Consider the following 13580-nt stretch of genomic DNA (forward strand, 5'->3'; position numbering starts at 1 on the left):
CAGGTCATACTTAACACCAGCCACAGTCCCTCCACGAACCAACACACTCCCCATCCCCCTGCTCCCATCCCCCACCTCCTGATTCCTAAATATGCATTACAATGAAGATGAAGGAGGAGGTACGAGAGGGTGGAGGATTCAAGGAGCCGGTGAAGAGGGAAAAACTGAGGGAGGCCTAGAGAGAGTGATCTCAAAGATTGACGAAAAACCCATCTAACAGATAACCTGTGCATTTGTTTTGTGCTGTGTTTGTGTCTGTCTGTGTGGAGCTGCTGAAGGGGAGCAAGTGCATTTGCAAGTGGCTGCACGTAAGCGGTTGTTGTCATATATGTGTCTTTGTGCATAGCAAAGGAACAATGGCTTTGCTGCCAGCTATTTCTGCCCAGCGGGATGATGCCTGTGTGGCATCACACACGCCTTTTTGTAATATGCAGGAATGCAAAGCTGTCACTTCCTAAAGCCTATCATGTGTTTTTGTTTAGCCTTTCACTGTGGGGAGTATGCCAGCTTATGATATCATATATCTGATGAACATTAAACTGAACTCACAACATATGAACGGCGAGCCCTTTTTGTTGAAGCTGTTTACACAAACAGTCTTCAGTTACTCAATAATTGTCCAAAAAAAATGAGAAAACTTTTTAGATATTTCTGCAAAGAAAACTTAGGCATTCCCGTTGCATGGCTTAGTAAAATAAATGATAATAAAATAGGCCCGATAGTGTTGTTGTACTGATGTGGCCAATGATAAGCCAGCACCCATAACAGATGACTTTAAGCACTGCTGTAGTGTCTTACCTAGATAGAATGAAGTCACCAAGCCTGCATGTCAGATCACTCCGTAGTCACCTTAAGGGCTTTAATATGTGCGCACTCCAGATCTAGGGGGGGCTGGTTTGACCACAGAGAAATGAACATTGGTTGACTTTTCCGTTCCAATCCAGTGGCCTGCTGGCCTTAGTGTGTTTAGAAAGGCACAGGAGTACCCCTATAAGTCACCAGTACCATCTTCTCACTGGGCAGATCAGTAGCTGGATCCAGTCTCTGTCAGCTTGTCAGTTTCCCTTATTTTGTGCATTTTGATGTGCCAAATTTAGCTACATCAGAAATTATGCTGTAAATGTATTGTCATTTCCTCTTCCTTTTTAAAAAGTTTTTTGCAGGTTCAGCCTTTTCTAATGCACTATTTCAGCATAAGAGATATTCTAAAAAATATTCATAGTTTAGTCAAGGAATGGTTACAGCTGGGCTGGGCCATTCAATTGGGCTGTTCTTGTTCCAGAATACAAGCAGGGGAGGGGAATCGATGATTGGTGGTGCAGCACGACATATTGATAGCGTTAGTCCTTATCTCTTTGGTGTGCCCTGCGCTGTCGGACCCTGTCAATGTATTCTTCAGCTGATTCAACATGCTGAGTCAGCATCATAGATCAGTGTAGTTAATGAGCTACATTAGGTACGTACCTAATTGAGATATTTTGAATACAGAATTCTTTTGAATACAGTGTATGCTTTTCATTACTTACTTCCTGTACTGCTGATGCCACAACATGGTATTTGGTCGTCTAATTTAGAATATTATTTTGTTTATTACCCAGACGTATCTGATGTGTGAAAAAGACAAAGCAGGAAGGCATTCTTGTATATGTCTCTTTAAGAAGCTAAATACGATCTGGCCAGAAAAAGCAGTGCAACAAAGTCAACCAAATGTGGTTCCTCAAGATGTAATAGTCATCTGAAAAGCTTTCCCTTTATTATCCATTAACAAATCATAAACTACAGTTTACAGTGTAAAACCATTACAAAGGATGAATTGTTTGAAGGTTGTCCCCCAGGTTTGAAATGGCTGGATAACATTGACTATTTTGTTGCATCTGTTTAGATTTACCTGCTTTTCTATTTCTAAAGCTTGCTGTGACTGTAACAGTTGTGTGCTTGTAAGGATGAAGACAATATCTACACTAAAATGTGTCAGGGATGAAGAGGGAGAACAGAGGAGGAAGAGCAGGCTGCAATAATGAGTGAGATGATGGCACACTGACCTAGTAACGCTGCAGCGCCATTGCCAGTGGGGATGAGCTGCCCTACTACGACTGTACACCCCTATCTGACACACACATACACATCCATATACACACACATCAACACTAACTCATCCCTCAGCTTGACTCATCAACACTTTCTGTACTCCTTAACCCCTTACCCTCTCCTCTAACGTGTGTCACCATCTGTTTTATCTCTCGCTGCCATCATACCTGGCCTGCATGTTATGACAACAGGCAGGAACGAGGCACCACTATCTGGCTCAAGCTTTCATTTCAGAGCTAAATACAGGGAGATGATGAATACAAAATGCAACTGAGGGAGAAATAATTCATGATGGGGAGGAAAAATTAGAGTCTGATGGGGAGAGTAAAGGTTAAAAGGAAACCGCGCTTCATTTCCCTGTGGTCACAGAGCGGTTGAGGGCTTTGTCGACTCTGTGGGAGTCAGTAATTTCAAATAAACAAACCAGAGATGATAAGACAAACAAAAATGATGCGAAAGTCACATCCTCTTCCATTCTCCTCCTGACTGGGTTCCCACCAACATGCGTCCCCGTGTAACACCAGCGCAAGATGTCAAGAGAAACAGCAGTTGCTATGGTAGCAGGATCTGTGGCATGTCTACATGCTCACAAAAGTGTATGAGTGAGTGTGTGAGTGTGTGTGTGTGTGTGTGTGGGGGGGGGGGGGGGGGTGGAGACATGCCTGCCTCTTTAGCATAGACTAAGATAGAAAAGAGCATGAGTGAAGGAAATCTGCACATATACATATACACCGTTGTTTCCATCCTTTCCCAGAAGGCTCTGTTTCCAAGCTCCCCTGTGATGCGAACGACTGTTTTATCAATGAGGCGAGTCAAACATGCATGCCTGCCTGAGCAGTGGATACTCCTGTTAGCATCCCCTCCTCCTCCTCTTCAGAGAGCTGCTGCCAGAGCCAGACAGAGAGATACATCTACACAAGCTCCCTGGCCAAGATGGCTGCCATGTGCAGCTTTGTGGTTGCCTGCTGGTGAGGGCCTTTTTGCAGTCAATAAGCCAGTTGATCGAATTAATTAGCATTACAAAGGGCTTTCTTTTTAGTCCATGCACCCCTATTCATGGCAGTGAAGAGGGCTCTGCACCTGATTCTGTTTGTAATTGGGTGCTTGGCAATGCAAATGTTGTGTTTAGGCTGAACTAGATCAGACATATAAATCAAATTTACATGTCAGCATACAGACAAAGCTGTTTTTAAGCTGTGTTCCATTTCCATCTGAGATACATTAGTATCTCCCAGTTTTTCACTTATTTATTTATTTTTTTTCATTTTGAAATTGCTCTTTTATAATTGTGCCTCCTGGACAGTGAGCTATCAACAATGCATCAAACTTGAAACCATCAGTCTTTCATAGTACCAGAGGAAGCACACAGGAAACAGACACTATCTCGTTTTAGTGACTTTTTTATGCATGCATGAACTGCTTACAAACTGAATAACCTTGGGATATTACATATTCATTAAGCTGTTGTGCTCAAGTAATCTGTTCAAGGTGACTGTCCTAAAACTAACCTTTCTCTCACATGAAGTAAAATGAACCCAGGAGACCTGTGTCTGATTCCCTTGCTCCAGTCCTCTCTTTTTTTTTCCTTTTCCACTCTCTCTTTCTACTTGTGATGCTCATCAGTTGGCTCCAGAGACTGAGAGACAATGGAGGCTTTTTAGTGAGGATTTGAGAGCTCATCCTGTGCCGGGGCATGAAAAATGGGCAACAGCACAAACAGGGGCATTGAGTGGCTCAGAGGGGGGAAAAAAAGAGTGCGAAGAGGGGAAGAAGCGGCATGTTTAACGTGACAGAAATAAGCAGGCAGTTCGAGACCAGAGGAAGTTCCCCAGCCACTATTTAATTTGTTTCTCATGGAAATCTGGACCTGTCATCTTCACAATGTGTGTATTACAACTGTGTGTGTACTGAATGATAAATAAACAGTATCTCATTGCCAGTGTTCCGTTTATGATCTGCTTTTTCTGCTCTGTTGAAAACACTTACCTGGTGTTGACAAAAATCTCTTTGGGCTGTGTCAGTACCTATGCTGATAATTTCAAATGTTGGGACAGTTTACCTTCCTCTCAGCCAGTGAATACTGAAATAAGCCATAGTGACATTTGTGAGCTCACGGTAATGTGCAAAAGTCTTACATAACTAATTTCTTTTTATAATTCTTGTCTGACATTCAAGCACAGAACTTCTAGAATGATCCATAGGTCAGTGAGCACTTTTACATGACACTATAAAAAAATCAATCATTGTGTTAAAATGTGTGTTAACACTGTAAACACACATGCAAATAATGTGTTCGGGGTTTGAATCACTGCTGCATGTACACATTTAGCTAGACGGAAATGAGCCGAGGTGTTCCACACATGCTCCAAAGTTCTTATTGTAAAAACGATATAGTGTACATTTATATTAATCTAGCCAAATTTTCAACAAAGCTGCTCTCATTCACATATTTTTCTGTCTCTTTCGTCAGACTACTAAAAGCTTTAGAAATTGTTGCAAATCAGCTCAGTAAGATTACATGTCAACGCTCGGACTTTTAAAGTACTCCCAGACAGTCGCTCTGCACTAATAAAACCTTGATTTTATAACCACAGCATCATCTTACAAAACCACTATTCAAGTAGCTTAAAGATGATGTGCATGGATGGCTTGACACTTACATGTACGATGGTCTCTAAACTCCACCGATCAACAACAACAGTGGCATAAAGGAACAGAAAAAAACTATTAAATCAATTTTATAGATTTATGAGCTTCATGATTGAAACAGCCCTTCCTGGGCTAAGATCTCTGAACACCAGGGGCTTAGATGTCTTACTTTGATCAAACCAAGAGCGCCCCTTTGAAATTGGACAACCTTAATGTATAGACCTCATCAGAGCAAGGAGCTGTCTCAAGCATCCCACATCAGAGAGCTACGAAGAATTCCAAACCACGGTTGAGCTATGCATGCAGTAAATAGTGAGACTGGGGCTTTAAAACACATCATGTGCCTCTCTGTCTTGACTCAGTTTGGGAGAATGTATGGAGTGTTGGAGGTTGGTTGGGTGGGGGTGCAGCTTTTAAACCCCTCAGGGTGTATTCCACTCTGGGAGGTTCAGCCTTCTGAATGGCTGGAGATCCTTCTCTGGGTGGCGTATGCATGCCTCACATACCACGGCTGTGACATGCTTTTGTGAGCGTGTGTTTGTGTGGTGGAAGATGTGTGTGAAACCAGATTGGTGGAAACAATGGCATTAATGATTAAAAAGAGGATGTAAAAAGAGACATCTTAGAAGATCGATGAAACTGTGAATTCAATGTATTGAAGTTTTGTGAGGATGGTAAGCAAACAGAGCACCGTTTTGATAACTGAGGTCCATCTGTGGGGTAACAGTTTGGTTAAAGTTAGCAGAATTTTGAGAAATTATTTTAAAGGAAGAACACTCAATACATAAATGTACATATGCAGGTTTTGTTTTCATACAGGTTTCATAAGACCCCTGACCTCATTGTATCACAAGAGGGACCCATCAGATTCGGGCTCCCTACCAAAAAAAATACAGATCTGTCACTGCTGCGATTACGGGCCCCACTGTTCGGGCCAAAGAGAACTCATCACTGTCTGATGGTCTGATTCACTATGTCCCAGTCTGTGTTGGTGACAAAGCAGCCCCAGTTCTATAGCAAAGTCTCAGAGTTTTTGTTATGTAACTTCACTCTTGGAAAACCCACCCCATCACACAAAATCCAGAGAAGGCTATTAAAATTCCTCTGCCGGAAAACAGTGAATCGTCAAGTTTTGAAGAGTGCCGACTGTCTCCCAATTTCACTTAGAGGTCTGAGGAGTTCTTGGTTTTTATCCTCATTTTGAGCTTTTGATCATTTGGGTTTCAGGGATGAAAAGTATTTGAAAGCTTTTTAGTAGTTCCACTGAATTCATAGCAACATTTATGTGTTTTATGAATCTATTTACCATAGTCAGAATATATTGACAAGCATCTGTGAAAAGTGGTAATGCACAAAGTTAAATAATTATGTTGGAGTATGGAAAAAAGTCTTCCAGATATGAGTGGCAGACAATTGCAGTGACAAGGAGGCCCTCCCCTCCCGCTGCAGATTGGACATAGAGCTGCTGCCCCGCCCAGGGGAGGAGACTTTGGTCGATTTTGAGGCGCGGTTGAAATACTCAGTCGCTCCCTGACATCCTTTAATTTGAGCTCAGCCGCGGTGGGGTTCATACTCACAGAGAGGGGGGTCTTCTCGTTTCCAAACCTAGTAAGGGAGAAGGAGATCCGTTCGGATTTTTCACATCTTTTGGGAAAGACCATACCCATCCCAGAGCTGGATTTTTAAATCTCCAAAACTTATCCAAGTTTTTCTTTTTCGATTTTCTTTTTTTGTTCAGAACCCCTGAAGGAAACAAAAAAAAACACACAATGGGAGCCCAGTTGTCCAAGGGTGGAGTAGCTGTTGAGGGGAAAGCCGCTGCCGACCCTGCTGCTGCCAAAGCCAACGGCCAGGTGAGTCCGGGAGGCCTGATGTGCGGAGCATCAGCGGGGAGCCACATGGCACCCAACGCCCACTGGCAGCATGGGTGCCACAGCGGGCTCAGGGCTACTGCTCCGTCTCAGTCAGCAGACTCAAACCTATCTCAGTAGCACACTTATTTTGAAAATAAGTTAAAGTGATTTTAAAGAGGATGAGGAGAATTCAGGGGACCTCTAGAAGAGCAGCCGTGAGCGTCGTCGGTCAGCGCGCACCAGACGCGCCTTTGTTAATTCCGTCTGCTGGTCCCACAGGGGCAATTTACCCACATTTTGTATGTAAAGGTGTAATAGTCAGGTCGAAACGTGCGTTTGGTGCGCGTTCTCTCTCATGAGTTTGCAGTATCGGTGCAGATTGTGGCTTTTGCGTCGAACAAAGGATGCGAGGCGGACGGTGCAAAGGATGCAAATGCGCTCTGCTGAAGGCGCATTTTGCGGAGTTGCAAACAAAGCGCGAGGAGGCGCCACCTCAGACCCCATTTCCTCAAACTTGTAAATATTAAGCGGGGTTTCCACCTGTGGGTGTAAGTTAGATTATAGGAGTTAATAGAAATTTACAGTGTGCTTTGAAATTGTTTCTAATTTGAATTGTAATTTGAGTCAACCAGCAGATCAGATGAGACGTAATTTGTTGCTTTTTCGGACATGTTGATGAACTTATGCCACCCACTTGCGGACCTCTCTTTTCCTGATCATCAAGAGAGCTTTAACTCTAACTCGGCATTAAACAGTATTTTTTGTGTGACTGAAGAAGGCTGACTGCTCTCTGGTCAGACACAGCAGTAGATGTGAGCCGCAGCTCTTGGATGAAACCAGTAACCAGGTTTCACGGGGATTCCTTTGTTCCCCTAGCTTGCTGACCGTGTTGATGTTTTTATAAAGCACTACTGCCCCCTAGTGTCTGTTCAGAGCCATGCAGACAGCTGTTGAATACTGTTGAAACGCTGTCAGAGTAGTCAGACTCTCTTAAGTGGTCTCAGGCCACGTTGCTAATTTGTTTGACATGATTTCATCTGTAGATTTAAAGTGTTTTAATTTACCAGAAACCAGTTCGATTATCTTCATATAGTAATTATGAGTCCTCTTTCCAACAGGAGAATGGCCACGTCAAAACCAATGGCGACGTTTCAGCCAAGCCTGAGGGGGAAGTGGCTGCAGATGGAAATGGAACTGCTGAACCAGCCAAGGAGGGTGAGACCAGTGCTGGAGATGCCATCGAACCTGCTCCAGCAGCCGAGGGCGAGGCCTCCAAAGCGGAGGGTGAGGCTGCCAAGGATGGCAAGAAAAAGAAGAAGTTTTCCCTGAAGAACTCCTTCAAGTTCAAGGGTATCTCATTGAAGAAAAGCAAGAAGGGGAGTGAGGAGGGCAAGGAGGAGGCCACCTCTCCCACGACCGAGGACAAGCCTGAGGAGAATGGCCACGCGGCCAAGGAATCCAAAGAGGAGACGCCGGCCACAGAGGCCAAAGAGGGCGAGGCCGCTGATGCTGCTGCTGCTGCCACCCCAGCACCTGAGGGAGAGACCAAGCCAGCAGAAGAGGCCCCACCGACAGAGGCTGCTCCTGCCGAGCCCGCCGCTGATGCCCCTGCGGAGGACACAACACCTGCAGCCTCCGAGGGCGAGGCCAAGGCAGAGTGACTGCACCCCGCCACGGCACCTGAACTGATTTTCCAAGATTAAGATATATAAATATATATATGAGAGACTCGTGCCACGTTCTCAAAGTTATAAACAAAACTACAAAAGAAGACGACAAAGGATATATCACGTTTGCTGATTCAACCACCAGTTCACTGCCTTTTATTAGTTCTTCGACAGACGGAATCTCACCGGGCCCTCTCATGATGAAAGCATCGGCTTGCGTCGCCCCTCCCCCTCATGGTACACACAGGGACTGGCGTGTGGCGAAGGTAATGGATTGGATGTGGAGCGAATCAGGAATACTGACTTATTTTCCCAATTCATGGAGAAGCATCCTTTTTAACAGTGTGGCAGCCCTATAACATCTTCTATTTCTTTCTCATCTTTTTTGGGATCTAAAGATAGTCACCGTTGCAGAATGGGGCAGACCATCTCCTTCACTCAAAATGACTGTTATATGGACACATAAATCTTTCAAATGATCTTATTAATTTTTAGATTCTACATTCCTTTGTTTTACCCCCAAATTTCAAGTATTTTGTCATGTATAGAAGTGAAAATCGAGGAGGGGAGGTGGGATAAGAGCTATGTCTTTGTTCGTGCATTTTGATTCTTTTTCTGGCTAAAACCACATTCAAGCTTCTTGAGTCTTGCAGCGTTCACATTTCAGAATTTATGACGCAGGGGTTGGGGTTGTGTACAAAATGTGAGCTTTTTATCTGCAAACTGTCTCTGTAAATATGTTTTGGCCAATATTTTTGGTTCTCTTTATTTTGCTATCGTTTGAAGATGTTAATGGTTTTATTGTAACTTTTAATAAGGGTAAATAAATGTTCGATCCCCTCTGTCTGTGTTCTGCCTCGTGATTCATACACTCAACACACACTTATGCTAGCCCCGGGGATTAGGTTTACATGGTTTACAATAGCAAAAAGAAAATTGATAATGGCATATTTCCCTGGATAAAATATTCCTTAAAGTTTTGACATAACTGATCAGTAAAGAAGAACTTGAATAAATCATCTATAATAAACTGGCACTACAAGCTAATGACTTTATACCAACATTACTCATTATCACTGTATAGTATTCGCTGTAATACAATATATTAAATGACTTTTGTTCGTGACAAACTCAGTATGACACATAGCCAAAAACCCTGTGTAGCAGGGTTTAATATTAGCTGAGGGCAACTTCACATAATCTCTTAGACTAATTCCTTGAGATACATGACCGGATTTTTAAATAAAGAAGCCGATACAGTGATATTTTAGACTTTCCCAGACGTTCCCTCTACCAGTAATTTGTTGGTATTTGTCGCCATCTTCTGGACAAAATGTATACTACGTATATCTAGCGTTTGGTTGCCGTCGTTTGTAAAAACCTCATTTAAACGTTGTCACGACTATTAATTAGGTATTACTTGTCATTACCAGGTTTAAAATCACAAAGAACATAAAAAAGTTTGCATGTCGTGTTTATCACTGTAAAAACCAGGACTACGGAGCTTGTGTCGTCATCAGACGAGGTGGCCGTACCCGCCGGTTTTTGGACTGCCTCAGAGGTCCTAACACTTCCGAACACATTCTGTCAGGTCCGAACAAGGTCCGAACACTTTCCTAACGACATCAAAGAGTTCCTAACGAGGTCCGAACAAGGTCCGAACAAGGTCCGAACAAGGTCCGAACACAGGTCCGAACACAGCCAAAAATGGGGCAAAAGGGACACGTGACGTGACGTCGGAGGGGGCGCGGTTAACGCTTTTGAGTGTCGGCCATATTTTTCTTCGCATACACTTGTGACAAGCACGGGAACAAGGTTTGTAAACTTGATTAATACTCATAAAAGTAACGCCATGTATAAGCCGAATGTTAAACCGTGGGACAAACAATATGCAATTTAATCTTCCGTCCTCTCGGCACTTTATCCAAGTTGTATTTCAACTTCCTTGTAACGTAGCCATTTTGCCAATGGAAGTTCTGCCTGTAATAGCGTCGCTGTTCATACCAGCATTGTGTGGCGACGGTGGGGATGTTAGTGACATGACAGAATCAGAAGACAAATAGTAACTTATTTTTTTGTTTATTTGCCTTATAAACTCTGCCGATTCCTCGGGGAAAGCCTTAAGATTTGAACTATCTTTTTTTACATTTATTGTCCGTCAGTGCAATAGTAATTAATCGGCTATCTGTGGCGTTTTCTCCACTCTGGTAACGGAGCCTGGTTATGTGTTTGAGCAGAGCAGACAGATGTGTCCAGATGTATTAACCCTTGTTTTCTGGTCATATTTTTGTTACTCAAGCAATGTTTGTTGGTCTGGTGGACCCGCTGCATTTTTGGGGTTTTTAATTCAACACAATCAAACAATTTTATGTTAAAATACTCATACAGATGTTTACTTCATCCCAATTTCAAGCAATATAAACAACAAGGTTTTTTGGTATAACTATCATGTATTATTCATTTACAACTTTTTTAGAACTTTGAACATTTACAAAACATAAGTAAGATCTCAATCTCAGCTCGGCTGCTGACCACTTGGTCCTGGGGCCTGCTGCTGTCTAGCTGTGGTTCATTCTCATTTAGGAGATAGCTGATGATTAATGTCATCCTCTTCTAAAAGTCACTGTCAGACTCTGAATTTGATCTTCATATTCTGAAACCTCCTCCCCCACATTGTCATCAAATGTGTCTGTCTTGACCAAAATCAATTTCAAGGCCTTGTGTGCGATGAATCTTTTGGTTGTTGCGGAGAATCGGTTGTATTAGTAGTTATCACTGGGAAAGCTATATTTATTGCGCCCCCCCCCAAAAAAAAAGAGGAATATGATAACAGGTGCAAGTGCGTGAATGTCGGTTTGACACACGCACATGTGTATAATTACAACAAACAGTTTGAAAGTAGTGTTTGTTTTACAGATTACCAAGAAGCTGGCTGGCGCTATTGGGGACAGTGCTGCATGGATGACAAACATCGGCAACGAGTTTGGCCAGGTTCTGAACTCTGTTCTGACAACGGGTGAAGGTGCAGGGTTGGAAGAGTTGTGCCATGGCATCGTCACTCGATACAAGAATGCGGGCCAAGCTGAACCTGAGGTCATCTATGTTGACCGGGACTGCTGCAGCCAGTCAGGTGGGTAAAAATGATCTTTATCAAATATACGTTTGAAAAACTGTGTGCCACACACACACACACACACACACACACTGTTACCACTCCACTTGTGGGAGGAGGGGTACTGGCAATTGGGCAGCGGCTGACTTTGTTTTTCACAGGTGTGTCTTCAGTGGTCAAACTCTTCCACCCATGGAGGTCTGCAGTGCGCTTGGACAGCTTCCATTTCATGCGGCGTTTTAACTGCGGCGTTAAGTTTACGTTAAGTGTCTGTCTGTCTGTCTCTCTGTTCGCAGATGATTGCTCGTCTGTTACTGTGTGATTATTGTTACAATGTTAATAAAGTTTGATAATTTTACTTGAACCAAGAACAGCCTTCACATTTTTATTTAATTTCCATTTGCAAAACAGGACGACAGTGAGTGTGAGTGACATCCATTTAATGCAATTGTCAAAAGTGAAGCCAGAATTACTTGGAGAATTATTTTACATTTATTAATAAAACCCAACAATCTTTGTCTCAACCAAAGATTTTTTTAAAATACTTTCTTTGCTCAATTTGGAATTTGTTTCATTCACTTGTGTTGCACAAATAGTGATACAGATAGATAGCTAGTGTTAGCCCGATTTTTTCATTGGAAGCCCAAGAACAAGCTGGAGAAATCGTTTATTAAAAAAGTATTTATCAGTGGTCACATAGTAAAGTATATTGCAGCGCTGGACTCGGAGTGCCAGAGCTCCCGCAGGAAATCCGTCAGGCCAAGCCCCGATATCCGGAAACATGTCATATTTATATTCAGCTTTATCTCACAGAAGTTGTTTTCACACTTGTCAGAGTATAATCGGCCAGTTTTTAGTGGCATGATCAGGCCAGTTGCTGTCCTTGTTGTGTTCTTTGGATGTGATAAACAATGTGTGTGTATGTGTGAGTGCTGTTTTAGACGTGGATCTAATGTACCAGACCTATCTACTCTACTAGAGATGTTTTGTCTGACCCAGTTGTTTATGTCATTCTAAAGTCTTGGACCCTTTTAAGGTCATCGATTGTGCAGTATGAACAGAGTGGAAAAGTACCAGCTAGGAACATTTAGGAAAATACAGAATATGAATTTATAATGTCTAAGATCAAAGCCAATCATAACACTAGTCTCTCAAATAATTGAGTGTACCAAAAAAAGAGGGGAAAAATGATGGGAGACTTATTTACATTTACAGTTATACACATTTTGTGTGCTGCCCCCTACAGTAGGCTTTAGTAACGTCCAAAGCACTGTGGTATGTTGGGGTGTTGCCACAATACAGGTTCGAATCCCACAAGAAACATGAAAATTAAATGGATGATAAACCTTGCAATAAGTGCAGAGGTGTGTGTAAACAATGTTGAGAAGATAAGAGAATAGAGAAAAGTGGATATAGTGTACGTTTTCCTCCTTTTTTCTCCTTTTCTTTTTCTCTCTTTTCCCCCCCTCCTTCCTCTTTTTTTCCTTTTCCCCCCTTTCGGGCAGTCCCTTTTGCCCCATTTTTGGCCGAGTGGTTAAGGCGATGGACTGCTAATCCATTGTGCTCTGCACGCGTGGGTTCGAATCCCATCCTCGTCGATAATTTACGCTTTTGAAAACTGATTTACTCGTAGAATAGAAAAATAAGCAACTGGGTACTTTTTCCTGTCATAAAAAATGTTACGTTTCATTTTAGGGATTATGAAAGTAAACCAATTTTGATTCTGCGTGATTAATTTATTTATTTTTAATGTTTTTTTTTTTTGGTTCGTAAAACTAATTCTGAAACAACATGTCAATTCAACATGTAAGTGCACAAAAGCTATTAAAACATACACGACTTCTTTTAACTCTAAATAACTTTAAATTTGCGAAGCCAATTCATTATTGCGCTTTGGAGGCAGTCGAGTTGTAGTTTCTCAATCTCACCATTTGAGGTCAGTATTATCTCTTCTTCTCACACGAGTTTCTGCACATCATTTACCTTCAAACTCAACTTCAGTACTCAAGATAACATCAACAATGTATGTAGTAAAATGGTGAACTTGGTATACCTCGGAAGTGAGAGGTTTTCGGATATTTTTTTTACTTCAAGATTCAAGAGGCTTTATTTATCCCGAGGGAAATTGCTGTGCAACAGTTATGGAACAAGGGGGAAAGTACTAAATAAAATAAAATAAAATAAAATAGACAAATAAGATAAAATAAATCT

At 42.3% G+C, this 13580-nt stretch overlaps 1 protein-coding gene and 1 non-coding gene across 2 annotated transcripts; both read left to right on the forward strand.

Annotated features, from left to right (window-relative positions):
• Positions 1 to 6272: 6272 nt before the first annotated feature.
• Positions 6273 to 9099, forward strand: marcksl1a (MARCKS-like 1a). Its single transcript, XM_072365152.1, has 2 exons — positions 6273 to 6590; positions 7709 to 9099. The coding sequence occupies exons 1-2, from the start codon at positions 6507 to 6509 to the stop codon at positions 8249 to 8251; spliced, it is 627 nt and encodes a 208-aa protein (XP_072221253.1). The 5' UTR covers positions 6273 to 6506; the 3' UTR covers positions 8252 to 9099.
• Positions 9100 to 12887: 3788 nt separating this feature from the next.
• Positions 12888 to 12970, forward strand: trnas-gcu (transfer RNA serine (anticodon GCU)). The gene has a single exon. It is a non-coding gene; the product is annotated as a tRNA-Ser (tRNA).
• Positions 12971 to 13580: the final 610 nt, after the last annotated feature.

The sequence above is a fragment of the Leuresthes tenuis genome, unplaced genomic scaffold (assembly GCF_036924035.1).
Source record: "Leuresthes tenuis unplaced genomic scaffold, fLeuTen1.0.hap1 SCAF_15, whole genome shotgun sequence".
In the NCBI taxonomy this organism is placed as follows: domain Eukaryota; kingdom Metazoa; phylum Chordata; class Actinopteri; order Atheriniformes; family Atherinopsidae; genus Leuresthes; species Leuresthes tenuis.

Coding starts and splice junctions, on each gene's coding strand:
- marcksl1a (XM_072365152.1), top strand. CDS start 6,507: ATGGGAGCCCAGTTGTCCAAGGGTGGAGTAGCTGTTGAGGGGAAAGCC. Junction 6,591..7,708: donor CTGCCAAAGCCAACGGCCAG/GTGAGTCCGGGA, acceptor TCTTTCCAACAG/GAGAATGGCCACGTCAAAAC.